Source organism: Pogona vitticeps, chromosome 2 (genome assembly GCF_051106095.1).
Source record: "Pogona vitticeps strain Pit_001003342236 chromosome 2, PviZW2.1, whole genome shotgun sequence".
Taxonomy (NCBI): domain Eukaryota; kingdom Metazoa; phylum Chordata; class Lepidosauria; order Squamata; family Agamidae; genus Pogona; species Pogona vitticeps.
The window spans coordinates 221,371,459-221,391,224 of record NC_135784.1 but is presented as its reverse complement, the minus strand read 5'-3'; the positions used below and the strand labels follow the sequence as shown (position 1 = coordinate 221,391,224).

The following is a 19,766-nucleotide window of genomic DNA, read 5'->3' as shown; positions in this document are numbered from 1 at the left end:
ATTATCCCCTTGCTTTCACAAGGAGACTGTTTTATCATAATTGACTTACAGGATGCCTACTTCCATATCTTGATACATCCTTCTCATCAAAAATAGCTTAGGTTCCACTTCAACAACATTGTGTACCAATTTTATTCCCTTCCCTTTGGACTGTCTATGGCCCCAAGAACCTTTATGAAGTGTATGGCACCAATTGCAGCCTTCCTACGCCTTCAGGGCATAAACATCTACCCCTGCATCGATGACTGGCTCATCGTCTCGACATCATACCTTAATGCCATGGCAGCAAGAGATACCCACAAGAAAGAATTCTGAAAATACGCAGAGCAATTACACCCTTTCGACCTCAAGGGAAGGTGTCTGCCCACCACGCACAACACCTTCTTGGGCTATGGCCTCAACAACGTCGGTAATACAGCATGCAAGGCTCAAAATGAGAGCACGCCAGGCTTGGCTCCTGTCCCTGTTCGACCCCATAACAGACCTGCCATCCAGAAAACTAACTGTTACTCAAGAACTAGCAGAACAACTCCAATGGTGGAGTTACCTCCCAAACCTTCTGATTGGACAACCTTTCTCCCCTCTTCAGCCAATGGTACAGGTTACGACTGATGCCAGCCCCTTGGGATGGGGAGCACACTGCCTTCATCAAAAGGTCCACGACCTGTGGTCAAAATGAGAACAAATTCTTCACAACAACCACCTAGAACTGCTGGTGATCATCAGAGCATTGCATGTCTTTCTCCCTCTCATCAAGGGTCAGGTTGCTCAACTCGCAATGGACAACATGACACTGGTATATTATGTCAAGAAGCAGGGAGGTACCCATTCCCCCTTTGATACCTTGCTGTCGATCTATGGGAGTGGTGTTATCAGAACCACATCTTCCCCACAGCAGTACACATTTCGACAGAAGACAACTTTGTGGCAGATCATCTCAATTGCCTGCCCTCCGGGACACACGAATGGTCTCTGAATGACACCGTATTCCATCAACTCTGTCTCTGTTGGGGCATGCCCACTATCGACCTTGCATCAAGGACAAACAGCAAGTGCACAATCTTTTGCTCCCAAACTGGAGTGGACACCAATTCCATAGGAGATGCATTCATGGTGGACTGGTCCAGGGACTTCCTCTACCTGTTCCCTCTGATACCGCTCATTCAAAGGGTGATCATTCGGCTCCAACAATCCAGAGTGAATGCGATCTTCATAGCCCCGAAATGGCCCAGACAAACATGGTTTACTCACCTCATATCAATGTTGACAGACTCATTCCGTCTTTCTCTACTGCCGAATCTCCTCACACTCAACCAAGGGATGATCCACCATCCAAACCTGATGTCCCTGAGTCTCACGGCCTGGAGGATACTCCTGCGTTCAGGACTATTTTAGACCAAGCCCGTAAACTGTCGACCCGAGCAGTATATGAAAATAAATGGAAATCATTCATCAAATATAGAACAGAAAACAACTTACCTGTCATTCCTGTTTCCTTGAAGACTTTACTTTCCTTCCTTCTCCATCTCTTCGATTCAGGATTGTCTTTCTCCTCCCTAAAGTATATATATCTGCCATTGTTGCCCATCAACCAGACAACTGCGAGATTGTTTTCCCACCCTACGGTTAAGAAATTCCTTAAAGGACTCAACAACATCTGTCATCCACTTCAACATATTGTACCTCAGTGGTCCCTCCTGCTGGTCCTCAATGTATTAATGTGTCCACCCTTCGAGCCTATGTCATCTTCGAACCTGAAACTACTTACCTTCAAAACAGTATTCTTTGTTGCTATCACCTCTGCCAAATGGGCTAGTGAACTTGTTGCTCTCCAAGCCAACCCGCCTTTCACCCAGTTTCACCCTGATAAGGTGACTTTATACCTTGATGTTTCCTTTTTACCTAAAGTTGTGTCTGATTTCCACATCAATCAACCCATAGTATTACCATCTTTCTTTAAGTCCCCAACATCTCCATTAGAGCACATGTTCCACACCATCGATGTAAGAAGAGCTCTTGCTTTCTCTTTAGACAGGACAAACAGCCTCAGAAAGACTAATAAACTGTTTGCTTTCATGGCCCTCATAAGGGCACCCCTGCTTCTTCTCAATCTATCTCAAGGTGGATAGTTCAAACTATCCTACCAAATGTCAGGGAAAACACCTCCCAAACATCTGACAGCTCATTCCACCAAAGCTCTGTCCACTTTGGTTGCTTTCCATTGTGGAACTGAGATCCTTGATATATGTCGTGCTGCAACATGGTCCACACCATTGACCTTTGTGAAGCAATACCGACTAGATGTCAGAGTGCGCCGTGATGCTTCATTTGGCAGAACTGTGCTGACATCTCTCCTACCGTGATGTCCTACCTACTAGTAAGTGAAGCTTGCTAGTCACCAATATGTGTGCATTCACAGAGGCCACGAAGAAGGTTACCTACCTGCAACCATAGCTCTTTGAGTGGTCCTCTGTGAATTCACACTACCCACCCATCCTCCCCTCTGTCCATCACAGGTATTTCAATTTAATTATTGCATAAACCCTTTCCCGGCGGACAAATATTGGGAACTGAGAGGAGTGGTGGGTGGGAGGAGGATGTACCTCGTGGGGGAATCACACCATAAAATTGTTACTTTTAGCTCTAGAATCTTCCAATAACGTCAGCGCAGGCACAGACAAGACCCATATGTGTGAATTCACAGAGGACCACTAGAAGAACTATGGTTACAGGTAGGTAACCTCTTTATTTTAAACTGCAAGGTTGGTGGGAGCTGGGGCAAGATATAGAAGCTCACTTTATCACATGGATTCTAACCACAACAACACCCACATCTTGGAGAGTACTTAGAGGTGGTTTAATTATTCTCTTATTCTGGGGGCATCCTGAGATTGTGCTCCCTTATCCAAAGCTACACAGGGTGACTCCTCTGGGATGTCCAGATCAACCTCCCAATCTCTGGCTCCACAGCTCGATACCTATCTCCCTGAGCTGAATTTACAGTCTTTTTCGAATTGGGAATATTGGTTGAATTGTGATATACAAAGACATTTCAGGGTTCTGCAACCTTTTCCATTGCATCTATATAGAGATAAAAACATCAGACCCTCAGAAAATAATGTTTAAGAGATGAAACAAATGTTCAACCTGTGGAAAATAAATATCCAGTCTAGAAAGATCCAGAACAATGACTGAAGTCCTAAAAAGAAGATCTCAGTAAGTGTAAGTACTGGGGGGTGGGGGAGGTGAAAAGAGAGAGAGAGAGAGAGAGAGAGAGAGAGAAGTAAACTTCTTCTGAAAAACTCCTGTTGGAAGAAGGAGGGGTGTTGGCTAATGATGACACCTACCGAAGCTGAAAGATGGCCGAATTAAGCCATAATTCTACTCCCTAGGTCATTAAGGGATGAAAGGGAGAGAGAGAATAAAAGAGCAATAAAATATACAGTGTGGCTGATAAGAACTGAGTAATGAGTTTGGGTTTGGTAGATGCTTAGAGAAAACGAAAGTAACCTCCTTGGAAGAAGGAGGGGATGACTGAAACTGGATCTGCTTAAAGCAGAAAGTTGTTTGAATCTGGCTTCTGAGTTTTGAAACATAATCGGGCCAGCAAACCAACCCCCTATTAGTTCACTAAGGGAGAGAAACAAACTGAAGGAGAAAAGCAGTGGTGATTATTTGCAGTTGCAACAACAATTTTTAGAGGCTTCAGAACGAAGTCCTTCTTTTCTGGTGTCACTATTAAATCAGGAGACAGAAATCAGGAGAGAGAAATAAATGGCATGTTCAATTGACTGGGTTTAAAACAAGATGACTCTATTAGTTTTGTCACACAAATTACAATGATAAAAACATTTGGAAAGAGGCAGAAGCGCACCCTCTGACCTAATTTCATCAGCTAAGTATTTGGGGAGGGGGAGAGAAAAAAAAGGTGTGTCTAAAGTGGATTTTATGAGAGACACTTGAGCTCCATCTGGTGCTTAATCTATTAAAAATACACCACAATTCATTTAATACCTTATAACAGCGATGGTGAACCTATGGCACACGTGCCACAGCTGGCACATAGAGCCCTTTCTGCGGATACGCGATCCATAAATCGCTGGATTGCTAATCCCCCGCAACAAAACCTCAGGAGGCGGCTGCAGCCGCGGTGCTAGCACTTTGAAAGGTGGCAGGCCAAGATCTGGAGCAGCTGGCGCTGTTGGTGGATCCAGAGTGGGGTCTCCGTGCCCAGGATTCCCCCTTCCACCACCTGCCACCTGCTGTCGTTGTTCCCCCCCCCCCCGGTTTGGGCACTGGGGTTCAAAAAGGTTTGCTACCACTGCCCTATAATCTATATATAGTTGGGAATTTTGGCAAGTTCAAAGCTGCTGAAAGTGGCCTTTGTTGGAATATAACAGTGCCATAGTTCAAGAACCTGGGATATTTCCAAATAAAGACTGGAAATATAAAAACAATGTGTATGTCTAGAGAGAGGCCTAAAGAATAGAGTAGGTGTTGGAGAAGAGAGGAGGAGAAGCATTGATAGAAATACAGCAGGCCTTACAACATCTGGAGGAGTCATAAATAGCAGTAGAAGCCCAAGAAGGAGAGTTTAGAGGTGTTTAGTTTAGAGTTTAGAGATGCTCAGTTACAGAAGGCAGTTATGGATGCTATTGGTAATTTGAAAGATGATATATGGAAGAACGACCAAAAAATGGAACAACAAATTAAGGATCTTAAAGAGAATAATAAAAGGATGAAGGACTTGGTTACAAACCAATTAAAAGAGATTCACGATAAAATTGACTGATTTCAAGAACAAATAAGAAAGTTGACTAAAATAATCTACGAGCAGGAAAAGAAACCGAAGGAGCTACAGGTTCAATCAGTACAACAGAAAGATTTTTATAGAAGATTAAATTTGCATCTACACAGGATTCCAGAAAAAGTAGCAGAAGGAAATGGGTTGGCTGATATAATTTTGGAATGGATCAAGTCTGCCATGTCTGGTGTACAGTGGTCTATTTTTGACTTGGAGATATGTAATTGGCTGGGGGAAAAGTGATGCCCTGTGGGTCCCCTAAAAGATGTTATAGTCTGTTTTTGGATCCTCCATAAAAAAACAGGATTTAATGGATGTTATAAGAGCAAAGCTAGAGCTACTGAACATAAATGGCATGCAGATATGGGCTTGCAGTGACCTGTGTGAGGAGTCTTAGTGGTTTGCATCGAGAAATGAAACAGGTCACGACTATTTTGAAAGACAAAGCAATAAAATATAGCTGGGGATATCCTGTATTTTTGCAACTATTCTACAAAGATCAAGTTTACAGGAAAGATAGTTGCAAAGACACATTATATTGGATGAGGCAGATGGTTATCCTATCGGAAGAAGTGTGGCAGAGAGAAATGAAGAAAATGAGAGGTCCAGAATAGGTGCTTGAGGCTGAATCAGAAGTTGAAACTGAATCTGAGTAAGATCTCACCAATGGAGACGTCAAGAAAAAAGGGCAGCGAATGGAACAAGAAAAAGGGGAGAGTTTGAAACAGCAGAGACAAGAAGAAGGAAGATAAGAACAAGAAATGTTAATTAATATTAATGTTTGATTTTTGTTCTATTATGTAGAATCAGTGCTAAAATACAATAAGCGTATTAATTATAGAAATTTTTTTTTGTGTGTATGTAAACTGTAGGATGATTTTATGATGTATGTGGAAAACTAATGATATACAGTTGTGTTCAAAATTATTCAACCCCCAATGCTGTAAAGGGGTTTAGGGACTATAGTGTACATTTGGAATTGTATTCAGAATGAAATCCTACAAGGACGTTTTAAAGAACCAAATGCAACTAAAATAACATCAATTGTTTATGTAATACAGTAGTAAATGTTTCTTTTGTGGTTTCTTCATTGCCACAATTATTCAACCCCTTAAAGACTACCACTCTGAAGAAGAGAGGTTCATTCAGGTGTTTTCGATCAGGTATTGAAAACACCTGTGGATGTCACAGAGCACCAATCAAGCATAATAAGCACCAATTAGGCAGCTTTAAAATGACTGTGATACTCAGCTCCTTCTAGACATTTACTGGTGTGGTTACAAACATGGTGAAGTCAAGAGAATGGTCCAGGAAGACAAGAGAAGAGGTGATTTGTCTTCACAGGAAGGGCAATGGCTATAAGAAGATTGCAAAGAAGTTAAACATACCAAGAGACACCATAGGAAGCATCATTCGCAAATTCAAGGCAAAGGGCACTGTTGAAATGCTACCTGGTCGTGGAAGAAAGAAGATGCTGACTTCGACTGCTGTGCGCTACCTGAAGCGTAGAGTGGTGAAAAGTCCCCGTGTGACTGCTGAGGAACTGAAAAAAGATTTGTCAGATGTGGGTATAGAAGTTTCAGCTCAGACAATAAGGCACACACTGCGTAATGAAGGTCTCCATGCCAGAATCCCCAGGCACACCCCCTTGCTGTCTCCCAAGAATAAGAAGAGTCGACTGCAGTATGCCAAAAGTCATGTGGGCAAACCACAAAAGTTGTGGGATAGTGTTCTGTGGACTGATGAAACAAAATTAGAACTGTTTGGGCCCATGGATCAACGCTATGTTTGGAGGAGGAAGAACAAGGCATATGACGAAAAGAACACCTTGCCTACTGTGAAGCATGGCGGAGGGTCAATAATGCTTTGGGGCTGTTTTGCTTCTGCAGCTACAGGGAAGCTTCAGCGTGTACAAGGTACCATGAATTCTCTTCAGTACCAGGAGATATTGGATGAAAATGTGATGCAGTCCGTCACACACCTGAGGCTTGGGAGACGTTGGACCTTTCAACAGGACAATGATCCCAAGCATACCTCCAAGTCCACTAGAGCATGGTTGCAGAGGAAAGGCTGGAACATTTTGGAGTGGCCATCGCAGTCACCAGACTTAAATCCGATTGAGAACCTCTGGTGGGACTTAAAGAAAGCAGTTGCAGTGCACAAGCCTAAGAATTTGACTGAACTGGAGGCTTTTGCCCATGAAGAATGGGCGAAGATACCCGTAGATCGCTGCAAGACACTTGTGTCAAACTATGCTTCACGTTTAAAAGCTGTTATAACTGTAAAAGGATGTTGTACTAAGTACTAAGATTGAATGTCACTTGGGGGTTGAATAAAAACTAATAATGATGTGAGCACAGAAAAGACATTTGTGGTTATTTCATTATAAACTTAAGGTTATATTTCTCTGACCTACAAGTGCCTCTTTCATGTAAATGTAAGCAAGATGACTGAATGATCAAAATCAATGTCAAAATGGCCAAAACATTCAATTTCAGTGGGGGTTGAATAATTTTGAACACAACTGTACATCATTATAGAGCTTTTGTAATAGATTAAAGGATGGGCAGAGTGAGATGAGAGGGGTCTTGGTTAGAAATCAGAGCTCAGTCTCCCCCCCCCCCAAAAAAAACACACACCATGCAACCAAGATTAACTGGTGGGAAGAAGTGGGGGAAGAAAAGGGAGAGTTGTAGGAATGATAGGAAGGTTAGGGATAGAGGTAAGAAGGTAATATGTGGGTGAGTGTTCTTTTTTAGTAGGTTTATTTGTGTATTTCAGTTGATGTATGTATTAAGGGGTCACAAATTGGGAATTTAGGAGCAAAATTATTTTACAAGAATGGTTAAGAAAATTAAAATTACAACTTGTGAATTACAACTAGAAGAAATATGGAAAATTAATGAGGAAGAAAAAGATCAAGCTCGACTAATATGGTGTAATATCTTCATCAAAACAATGGAGGTTTGAGTATACCTGATCTTATATTATATAGCTCATCAATTGAGACATAGACAGTAAGGGGATAATATGGTTTTGAGCTTTACAAGATTAAGGAAATATGGAAATTTTGTTTTTAAAGGAAATATTAAAGGATATTATTAAAAATATAGATAACCTACTTTTTAAATAAGATGTTGCACTGTTGGAGAAGTTCAAAAGAATATTGAGTCCAAATCTTTCCCCATTGACATGTGGTGGAATTACAGATAACTTGAAGAAGAAATTAAATAAGGCTTTGTCAGAACAGAAAGTTGTAAGAATTAGATTGGAATAAGAAGATGCTCCCCAACCCCCGGTCCATGACCCGGCAGTGGTCCGTGGCCTATCTCCTACCTCCCCATGAGCACCCTTGTGAGCGCCGTTGTGCACATGCACGCGACCACGTTCCACCCCCTGCGCTTGTGCTGTGCACTGTGCGCATGTGCATTCTGCCTCCTGTGAGCGCACTTGTGCACAGGTGTGCGAATGGGCCCTCAAGCATGACGAGCGAGCACTGCCCCCTGCGGGCGTGCAACACCTCTCGAATCAGTCCACGGTTGGGAAAAAGTTGGGGACCACTGATATAGGGAAAATATAAAAGACATTAGGTGAAGAAGGGATTATTTGGTTGAATGTAAGACAGATAATTAGACTAGGGAAAAAAGGAAGGAGAATGTAGGGTGATCAAATTTGAAGAAACTATTGAAAAGAGGGAAGAGATGGATGGTAATATTTAAAGAAAAGGGAAAATGTAATATATAAGATGCTAGTAGAGAAAGAATATAAAACAATAGCTTTGAAAGAGATATGGCAAGGAGATTGAGGTAGAGAAATCAGTGAAGAGATATGGAAGAGAGGATCTGGGGGAAAAGAATAATGAAAAATATGTCAGGGTAAAGGAAAACTTATAAAGTAATATGGAGATTATATTTAACACCAATGAAATTGAATATATTGAATAAAGAGTTATCTATATGTTGGAGATGTAAATAAGAAAGGAGAACATACAGTGGGGTCTTGACTTGAGAACTTAATCCGTATTGGAAGGCGGTTCTCAAGTCAAAAAGTCTGTAAATCAAGTCTCCATTGACCTACAGTGCATTGAAAACCGATTAATCCCGTAACAGGCCGTTTTTGTTCCATTTTGGGGTTTTTCTGGTCTGTAAGTCAAATCTCAGTCTGCAAGTCAAACCTAAATTTTGCGGCCAGAGAAGTCTGTAACTCAAAAAGCCTGTAAGTCAAGCCGTCTGTAAGTCAAGGTACATAAGATGTACTATCTTATGTGGTGGGCATGTGAAGAAACGCAGAAGGAATTGATTATTGCATTTAATGAGATTAAAGAAATTCTAGGGATAGCTATATAAAGATGCCTAATATTAGCATTGTTAAATATATTTGGAAACAGGCAATTAGACAGGGGGGAAATGGAACTAACTGTTATTATGTTAACAGCATCTAGGTTGTTATTTGCAAGAAACTGGAAAAAATAATCAATTTATGTTGGAAGAATGGTATAAGATGTGGAATCTAGCTACAGTGATGCTTCGCAAGACGAAAATAATTTGTTCCACGATTCGTTCGTATTGTGAAATTTTCATCTTGCGAAGCGTGGTTTCCCATAGGAATGCATGAACATCTATCTATCTATCTATCTATCTATCTATCTATCTATCTATCTATCTATCTATCTATCTATCTATCTATCTATCTATCTATCTATCTATCTATCTATCTATCTATCTATCTATCTATCTATCTATCTATCTATCTATCTATCTATCTATCTATCTATCATCTATTTATTTATTTGGCTTAGATCCCCCCCACCAGACAAAGTCTACTCTGGGCGGGTTCCATTTAACATTATAAACTAAAACAGTTAAAAACAAAAACAATTCAAAACAATAATGATAAGTAATGCTCAAGATGGGAAAACAGAAAATTACATTAAAAATAAAGTCAAGTAATTAATGTGTTTCCTATGGGCGAAAAAGACAAGGTGTGCCACAGCACAGGCCACAGTTGCTCCTCAAAGTCAACCTTGGAACTGCACGTGGAGAAGTGAGCCTAGGCTGCATTGTGAGGCTTTTTAAACCTCCAGGCACAATGCATCCTGGGTATTAACAGTTGTGTGATTTAAAATAAACCAAAACCAAAAAAATGCAAAAAAATTGTCTTGCAAAGCATGGCCATAGAAAAATTTGTCTTGAGAGTCACCAAAAATTGCAAAATACTTTCGTCTTGCGAGTTTTTCATTGCGCAAGGCGTTCGTCTTGTGAGGCATCACTGTATTAACAATAAATTAACTTATGAAATGAAAGTTAGAAAAGGATTATTGAAAGAAAATAGTTTTAATGGGATCTGGAACCCTTATATAGAAGACATATTTACAAAACAGAACACAAGAATCATATTTTTGGAGAGAGATGGGGCACATGATAAAAATTAAGAGGAAATATTGATTAGAATATATATTTTGCCAATGATAGTGGATACTTTATATTTGTGATTGTATTTGTCATTTATGTTTTTGTTACATTGTTAAAAAGGGGGGAAAGTGAGTTCATGAGATGATTCAATTGCTCTACTGTTTGAATTTATAGTGTAGTTGGAAGTTTGCCAGTCATACTTAACAAACATTTACATCATGCTTTTCAAGAACTGAATGTATTTTTTTATGATTTCAGCTGAGGAAGGCCTATTTTAAAACTATTGCTGGAGCAAAATACTGAATGTATTTTACAAAATTACATGAAATGTTCGACTGCTTGATAACTGTTGTACTAAATTTGCAGGATACCCAAACTCTGATTATATGAAGCCAGAATATCAGTAAAAAGTGTACGCTAGAGTCTTCTTTTGGCATATGAGGATTTTGTTGTTGCTATTTCTTTATGATTTGGGAGTGGGGAAATGGGAGCTTCAAAACGTTCAGTACCATACCAGCAGTATCAAAGTATTGACCAGCAGGAGAGTTTGTGTATTTAAATGAAACTCTCACGCAGTTAACAAAAACATGTGAAACAATAAAATCGTTAAAATCATCCATAAAAACAAATTGAGGCAGTGCAACAATTAATAATCAAGTGTACTATATAACAATTTAGAAGGCTACTATGACAAAAAGCGTCTTCATATTCTTTCTAGTCGGAAGAATAGGAACTCATTACAAGTCTGATTTTGCATGAATATAAATGTACTAAAAGTTAGTCAAAACAGTGGTATTCATTAGTTTCAAATCTGTGCCATTTCTACATTCAAGACAGCTTGCAATATTTTTTAACCATATAAGCACACGTATCAATGTTAATACTGTTAATTCCCAGATGGTATACTGGCATGTTGATCTGACAATTACGTCAGCAAGTACTAGCTAGTATGTCTTCTTGACCACTAACAAAGGTAGTTGATCTTGCTTTAAAGGACAATATATAATAGGACACGCACGCTGATAGACTTAATACTGCTTGGAAATCTTGAAGGCTATTCCTCTGTGAATTTGCCTTTGGATGAGCTGATGAGTCTTATCTAGTTCTTGCGGCCATCCCAGGGAGACAGTTGTCTTGGAATGCTGCTTTTGATTTGCTATGGGAATGTAAAGTCTTATAGCTGGTTTCATTTATTGGGAGCATGAAAACATGTTGAGTCCTTGATATATATATAAACATTTTCCCTATGAACCTTGGTAAGCTGGATGTGGTCAAACAGGAGATGAGAAGAATAAAAATTGACATCCTCGGCGTCAGTGAACTAAAATGGACGGGAATGGGCAAATTCAGTTCAGATGATTATCATATCTACTACAGTGGTGCCCTGATAGACAGTTACCCCGCATGACAGTTTTTCCACTAGACATTGACTTTTTGTGATCGCTATAGTGATTCGCAAAACAGTGATTCCTATGGGGGAATTTCTCTGGACAATGTTTGGTCCCTGCTTCGCAAACCAATTTTCGCTAGACAACGATTTTGACAGCTCCCTCAGTGCTTGCAAAATGGGTGTTTTCGGGACCTAATCTTCGCAAGACAGCTATTTAAACAGCTGATCGGCGGTTCGCAAAGCCGCTTTCCTATGGCCGATGTTGTCTAGACAACAACGATTCTTCCCTATTGGAACGCATTGAACAGGTTTCAATGCATTCCAATAGGGAAATGCTTTTCGCTAGACAATGATTTCGCTAAACAGCTAATTCAGTGGAACGGATTATCATCGTCTAGTAAGGCACCACTGTATTGTGGGCAAGAATCCCATAGAAAGAATGGAGTAGCCCTCATAGTCAACAAAAGAGTGGAAAAAGCTGTAATGGGATACCATCTCAAAAATGATAGAATGATTTCAATACGAATCCAAGGCAGACCTTTCAACATCACAGTAATCCAAGTTTATGCACCAACCCTCAATGCTGAAGAGGCTGAAATTGACCAATTCAATGAAGATCTACAACACCTAGAACTGACAGCAAAAAAAGATGTGGCTGTCCATCGAGGCCTTACAAATAGCAGAGAAGAGAACTGAAACAAAATGCAAGGGAGATGGGGGAAAGTTACAGAAATGGAATGCAGACTTCCAAAGAATAGCAAGGAAAGACAAGACAGCCTTCTTAAATGAACAGTTCAAAGAAATAGAGGAAAAAGAATAGAAAAGGAAAAACCAGAGATCAGTTCAAGAAAACTGGAGATATTAGAGGAACATTTTGTGCAAAGATGGACATGATAAAGGCCAAATATGGTAGGGACCTTACAGAAGTAGAAGACATCAATAAGTGGTGGCAAGAATGCACAGAGGAATTGTACCAGAAAGATCTTGATGTGCATCCTGGAGAATGAAGTCAAGTGGGCCTTAGAAAGCATGGCCACCAACAAGGCCAGTGGAGGTGATGCCATTCCAGTTGAAGTATTTAAAATCTTAAAACATGATGCTGTTAATGTGCTACACACAGTATGCCTGGAAGTTTGGAAAACTCAGAAATGGCCAGAGGATTGGAAAAGATCAGTCTACATCCCAATCCAAAGAAGGGCAGTGCCATATATATTTTGTTTCTCTAAATATGTTCCTTAGAATCAACAGTTTCTAATGTTATATTCATCATGAACATTTCAGATTGCATAGTTGGAAATTCTTAATTGCCATTTGACTCCTACATAGTCGAAATTACTTAAAGTATATAAATCACATCAATTTTATGTATATATGTGTGCCCCTCAATCTATAATTTTTGTTGTTATATTCAGCAAATAACATTCCCCTTTTTATATTTTATAAATCTTAACTCCATTGCACGGGCCAGGAATTCCAAATCACTTATAAAATTATAAACCTCAAGTTACATTCTTATAATTCATATTATGTTTCTCTAAGTAAAAGCTTTACAGTCAGCAACTTCTAATGTTGTATTCATCATAGACATTTCAAATTATATAGTTAAAAATTCTCAATTCCATAATTTCTATTGTTATATTCATCAAGTAACATTCCCCCCTTTTTAGTTTATAAATCTTAACTCTATGCACGGGCCAGGGATTCCAGATCTCTTATAGCATTATTAACCTAAAGTTAAATTGCATCTTTTTTACTAGTTTAAAATGCCATCTGTAGAACTCTTTTAGACTATTTTCTCTCTGGTTTGGTGGATTTTTTCCATCAGTCATGTTCTGCCTTTGAAGCCAATCAATGTCTGGTCTGTAATCAGTATTTCGTTTCCCTTTCAGCCTCGCCTTTCCACTTCCCTGTTTTAAATATTCACCCATCAGATTAGAACACATATCTTTTCATCCACCTGCTCATCTCTCTCACAATACAAATTAATTTTTCTGACCCCCTTTTTGAGGGTTTCCCCCTCCTTTCTAGAAACAAATAAAGTCTCTTTCGCTTGTGCTGCTTCCGTTTCGATGCACTGGTCTGGCGTCTCCCAAAGTTCTACTGTTCCCCTCATGTCTGAAATCAATGTCTGAAGTTCAGAGAACTGGATTGTAAGATGGTTCAAAATATTTGCATATTCTGTAAAGCGTTTATCAAGTCTTCTGTTAAATCCATCTTCGTTGAGAAGTTGATGGGCAAAGGATGCTTTCTGGTTTCAAAATATACGTCTCACATACAGAAACATTCCCTATCGTAAAGAGAATAGCCACCAAAGCAGCTTGTTTCCTTCTGCCAGCCGGGAGCCAAAAAGTACTTAAGTAATAAAAGTCAGATCCTCAGTAGAGCTGATGATTTATTATGCTAGCCCAGACTTTAACTTTCACCAGATAGCTTCAATTGTAGATTTAGTCATAATAAAACTTCCATTAGTTTAAAATCCACCTCTCGCAGCATCTCGCCTTCTTAAACATCTTATTTTATATTATGAAAGTTATTCCAACCATCCGAGGACAGGGGATAAAAGGAAAAAGTCTCTGTCTGTGTCTTTATCAGTTTCCAGTTTGTTTCAGGCATGACGTACTAATAACTTACTGATATGTCTGGGTTTAAAGCTTGTTTGCCGCTTCCAAGATTGCACTATCTTCTTTAAAATCAGCCACTTAAGTTTATTTTGTACTTACTGAAGCCATGTTGAGATCAATTAGTCCCTGTTCATGCAGTCATTCGTAAACCTTCATGCTTCCCTCCTGCTCGTGGAGCTTCAAAGCTAAGACGACATTAGAAAATGGCATGGGAGGAATCCTCTGTCTGGAGAAAGGATGATCTGAGGAGTGGTTGCCTTCCACCCACCCCCCAGGAAATTTCAGCTCTCCTACGACTCAGGGTGGCCCCTCCTGGCCCTCCCTTTCCCCCAATTTCTTGGGGGGAGCCTGGATTCACGGCATGCAGCAGAATTCTGGAGAGCCCAGATTTCTTGCTGCCTTGCTGTTTCTAGCTCCGCCCCTCCTCCCAACAAGTTTGTGGAGTAGAAGGATAGAATCCTTTTTAAATAGCATCTGGCAGTGGATAGTGACAGAATAGGATGAGCACTTACCCAGGGATTGGCATGTTTTTTTCCTCCTGGTTTTATGAGTTTGGTGATTGATTTTGTGCTGTAATATTTACACGTATATCAATGAATGTATGCCTTGTTTGTATTGTCATTGTTTCTTAAGCCAATTGTTTTGTTTAAAACAGCTTTACAATGAACTGACTGTCTGTTTTGAGAAACTCAAAGCAAGTGAAATTCAGCTCCGAGAAAATCAAGTTTCTCTCCAGAACCAACTACTTGAAAAAGATAACCATATCTGTCAGCTAGAAGAGCAGATTCAACAGAACCATAATTCTGTATCTTCACTATCCTCTGATATATATCCAACACAGAAAAAAGAGGTAAGAAGGTATGTTGCCAAAAAAAGTATATGGATTCATAAGGAGCTATTCAGCACCAGTTTTTCTATAGTACTTACTAAAAATTACAGATTCTAATACTTCCTACTTGATCTTTGTCAGCAGGAAAGTGGCTTGTGCCTTCCATGAGTTTGTTTTTTTTTCAATGTGCCAATGTTCTTTTTTAAATTTTCCATGAAATTATCAATTCCGTGGAAAAACAGAAGATTCAGAAAATTATGGGTTGGCTCTAGTGGTGGTCTGAGAAAAGCTGCTACCTGATCTATTAGTGTAAAAACCATGGAGTGCTAGTGAAACAACAGGGGTAGCTGATGAGGTGCTACATTTTAAAACCAGCGAGAGATGGACTGGAAGGAGTGGCAACAAGGGGAAAGGAGGTCTGATTGTGTATGGTGAAAAGAAATGAAGGGGAAATAAGATTGTGCTGGTTGGAGAGAGGCTGAAAAGATGGGACAAGATGAAAATTAGGATTGCCTGAAGGATAAAGTTGGCTTATGAGTGAAAAGGAGAGGGTGTCATACTTCTCATTCAAGGGAAGCCTGACCATTTTGCTTTGGAGGGAGGAGGAAGTGGGAAGATAAACTGGCCCAGAGAACTTGTCTGAAGGAGGAGGCATCAATGGTGTAATGAAGACTAGCTTATCTTGTAGCAAATTGAGATATCACATATATTATCCTTGAAAAAAAGGATAATATCTCTGTCCAGAAATATCATCTGGGAGAGCGGAATCTACTAAATGAAGAGTCTGATTAGACCTTCCCATCCTGTACATGTCCTAAGACCATTGGTAACAGGTAAGCTATAGACTTCGTATTCTATCAATATAATATTTGCCACCTATGATCATAGAACCAAACCCATGACAGAAGGGGCAAAAAGTTTACCAGCCTTAAAACTGGGCCTTAAGTGATTGTTTCAGTCATAAAAATTTGCAAGGACTTGCCTTGTTATTTACCCGTTGTTTTTTTTTCTTGCCTTGTAAATACAGTATGTAGCTGAATGAAATACTGTTTTTATAGATTTCACCAGAGATGGAACCACTTACTCTTACACATCATACACTGTTGTAATGGCCAGGAAATCCAGATAAACAAACAAATTTAGCAGACAAGTTAATCAAAAAGTACTCTTACGTCAATTAAGAAAGAGTTTTAGCTCATGTAGATAGAAGGCATTTTTGGGAAAAAATGTGTGATACAGATCATGGAGAAGGAGGGACAATAATAAGGTGTCCTTTCCCTTTATCTCTCAAACAGGAGAGAATTCTTTTCTGGGGTCACAAAAGGTAGTTTTTTTTCCAAGATGGTGACGGTGGTGGGCGGCTAGCGTTTTTTCGCCGCTCCATTCTCCGCACTGGCTTGTTTCCTTTATTCTTTTATATTTTTTTAAATTATTTTCCCTTATTTTCCCTCTGTTCCTGAGCTACCTTTCCTTCTTACCTGATCAGCCCGCTGGGAGTGAGGACAATTCGAGTCCTGGGGTTTGTTCCTAAGTGTGAGCTAAGAGTGAGTGTCGGGGTGAGCGCGAATGGAGCTGGAGCTCGAAACACGGAGCTGGTGAAGGTTTTCTGTGGAGCTCAGAAGCTCCTTGCTCGACTGGAGGACACCAAGGGAGAGGACCCAGAGCTGGAGACCAGAGAACAATGGAGAGAGAGAGCCTCCCCCGATGGAGGTTGCCCTGCCAAATCGCCGAAAACCCATGAAACCACCTGAAATTGCAGCCAGAGCTTGTAGCCTGGGGATTGTCAAGTCTTCTGCTGCTGTATCTGGCTGTCTGTGAAGCCCAGAAGCATCAGCCGCCAGCGAGGCAGGGCGTTCAATCTTAAGCTCCGAAAGAAAGGCCGCGGGGGAACAGCTGAGGCGACTGTGAGGGAAGAGAGCTTTCTTTAGAGCAGGGGTTTTAAACACAAATTACCTGGGGGCCACTAGAGGCAGAGTCTGGGTGAGGCTGGGCTGCATCAGATTTTCCGTCAAGCAGAGCAAGAGCCCGTGGAAGCTACCCAGGAGTTTCCTTAGCCGACAGACAGGTGGGCTGGCTGGCAGGCTGCAGTTCTGGATGGAGGGTGCAAGAGGTGCTGTCTTGGGAGAGAGCCAGCGTGTGAGGCAAGGCTTTTTTAAATTCTTGACAGCAGAGGATGTGTGGGCGCTTGGGGGGGGCAGGCAAGGTGAGGGCCACAAACTATCATCTGGGGGGCCGCAAATGGCCCCCGGGCCACATGTTTGAGACCCCTGCTTTAGAGGGTTCCAGTCGGCTGGGACGGCAAACAGCCATGTTGGGTCCTCGAAGGACACTACTCTTCCCAAGACTGGTGCTCTCCTTCTGCTCCCTCTGGACTGGCAGCAGTGATTTTTTACGTGCTTACCAAGGGAGGGAAATGGCAGTGACAGTGTCATCTTTAGTGTGGACCATGGTGTTCCTGATATTTCCTGCCTTCACTATTAAGATCTCTGTGACCTGCCCTGTTGGTAACTTATATTCCAGCGCTTTCACTGTTACCAATATCAATAATAATATCATCAAGTCCAGTAACATTCAAGAGGACGAGGTGGCGTGGCTGGGGACGACAGCTCAGTACTATTTGTGGGGGATAAACACATCTGGATGTTTTTAATAACTGTTTTATTTATATATAATGTATTTTTATAATTTGAATTTTTAGTGGATAATATTGTTATTACTTTGGGCACTTATTTTGTTGTGTAATCTGTTGTAATAATTTAGTTTATTTGTCCTTTCTCTCTCTCTCTCTCTCTCTCTCTCTTCACCCCCCCTTTGACATGGAATGGAAGTCCTGCCCTCCCAGCGAGGGGCCTATGAACACCTCAGTGATTACGGGTAGAGGGAGATATGGTGTTGGCACAGTACCTACTTGTGTCAGAAGAACGATGAACAGATGTTTGAAGGCTGTTCATTGTTCTGAGACTGTGATCCACCGTCAGTACCAAGGTAGCCAGTCCAGCCAGCCCTCCACTCTGAAATTGGTGCTGGTGAATGCCAGGTCTGTATCGAATAAACTCCAGCTAATTTACGACCTTATTCTGGAGGAGGATGCAGACCTGGCATGCATAACCGAAACGTTGATTGGTGGAGAGGGGGTCCTCCTCTAGCACTCGCCTGTCTGCCCGGTTATGCTGTCCAGCACCAGGGTAGACTGGAGGGACGGGGGGGAGTAGCCATTGTCTATAAATCCACCTTGGAGGTTACTAGGTGCTCCTCAGAGGTAAAGCCGGGGCGAGAGGCCCTCCACGTGTCGATTGGGGTCAGGGATGGTTTTGGGATTTTGCTGGGTTACTGCGCTCCCCACGACCCAGCCATTTCCCTACCAGAGCTGGTGGACTTAGTTTCCGCGGCATTGTTGAGATCCCCGAACCTTCGTGTGGCAAGGTGGAGCATATTGTTCGTGCCGGTAATGCTGCCCCTTACTCGAGCAGCTGAAAGGGGGAATCGTCAACTGGCTTGGGCATCCAGAAAAGGCTACAATCAACAAGGCGAGTGTCACACCTTTCCTTGCATTCTCTTGAACTGCCAGAGATTAGAGACAGTTTGTGATGACTTTACAGCCAACAATTCAATCAAAGATCAGAGTGACTGTAAGAATACAGGATGTGCCCTGTGAAATGGAGGTGGGCACGGGTTCTGCATTGTCTATCATTGCACACCAGACACTCCAGCAGATTTGTCCTAAGGGGAGGAGGCACAAATTGGAGCCATGTGATGTACTTCTTATGGATTTCCAGGGCAAGCAGGTGCCTGTGCTGGGGATGGGCACCTTTCAAATAGCCTATAAGAACTTCAGAGGGCCAGTACAGGCAGTAGTGGCAAAAGGGCAATTACCAAGCTTACTGAGATTGGAATGGTTTGAACCATTGGGCATCCATATTTCTGGTATTCAACAAATCAGGCATGGATATGTTATGGCTGTAGTGTAAGACGTTTGCAGCAGTGTTTGACAGATCTTTGGGGATTTACACTGGACCACCTATTTAGTAGTCATGCATACTTCGCTAACCGGATAAGCGAAGCTTCTAACCAGCAGACAGAGTTATTCCGTATATACCTATCCGGAATTGGTCTGAGTGACGGGCTTCCCTCTAGTTTTTCACCGGACCAATTTGCAGCATTTTTAAAATCTAAAGTGGAGGCCATCCACCAGGAGCTTCCTCCTTTTTTGAATACAGTGAGTCGAGCTGAGATGTCCAGCGCTCCGTCTTGCCTGGTGACACTTGATCTCTTTCAGCCTGTGATGCCAGATACTGTGGACAAAGCACTTGATCACTGTTGTATCTCCACCTCCTCCCTTGACCCTTCCCAGCCTGGCTAATCAAAGCAGCCAGACCGATAACAACTGAATGGGCTACAGCAATAATTAATGGGTCTTTCCTAGAGGGCAGGGTTCCCTCTGCCCTCAAGGAGACACTCATTAGGCCCATTAGGAAGAAAGCTAATTTGGCGGCGGATGAAATTGATAATTACAGGCCCGTCGCCAACGTTTCTTTCATTAGCAAAGTGGTCGAGAGGGTGGTGGCTGATCAGCTTCAGACTCATTTGGATGAAACAGATGCCCTAGATCTGTTTCAGTCAGGCTTCAGGCCGTGCCACGGTACAGAGATGGCATTGGTCACCCTGTATGATGATCTGTTGAGGGAGGCTGACAGGGGCAAAATATCTCTGT

At 41.4% G+C, this 19,766-nt stretch overlaps 1 protein-coding gene across 12 annotated transcripts in view; it reads left to right on the top strand.

The window, feature by feature from the left end:
- The window catches only part of CNTLN (centlein), a 484,545-nt gene that overhangs the window by 152,756 nt on the left and 312,023 nt on the right, over positions 1 to 19,766 (top strand). For 11 of the 12 annotated variants that reach the window (XR_013541453.1, XR_013541452.1, XM_020797524.3 and 8 more), the window contains one exon: positions 14,882 to 15,076. The exons of the other annotated variant lie outside the window; for it this stretch is intronic. Coding sequence is in view for 9 of the 11 variants with exons in the window: in XM_020797524.3 (XP_020653183.3) it covers positions 14,882 to 15,076 (195 nt within the window). In the remaining 2 variants the exon portion in view is untranslated. The remainder of the gene's footprint in view (positions 1 to 14,881; positions 15,077 to 19,766) is intronic. 12 annotated transcript variants of the gene reach the window in all.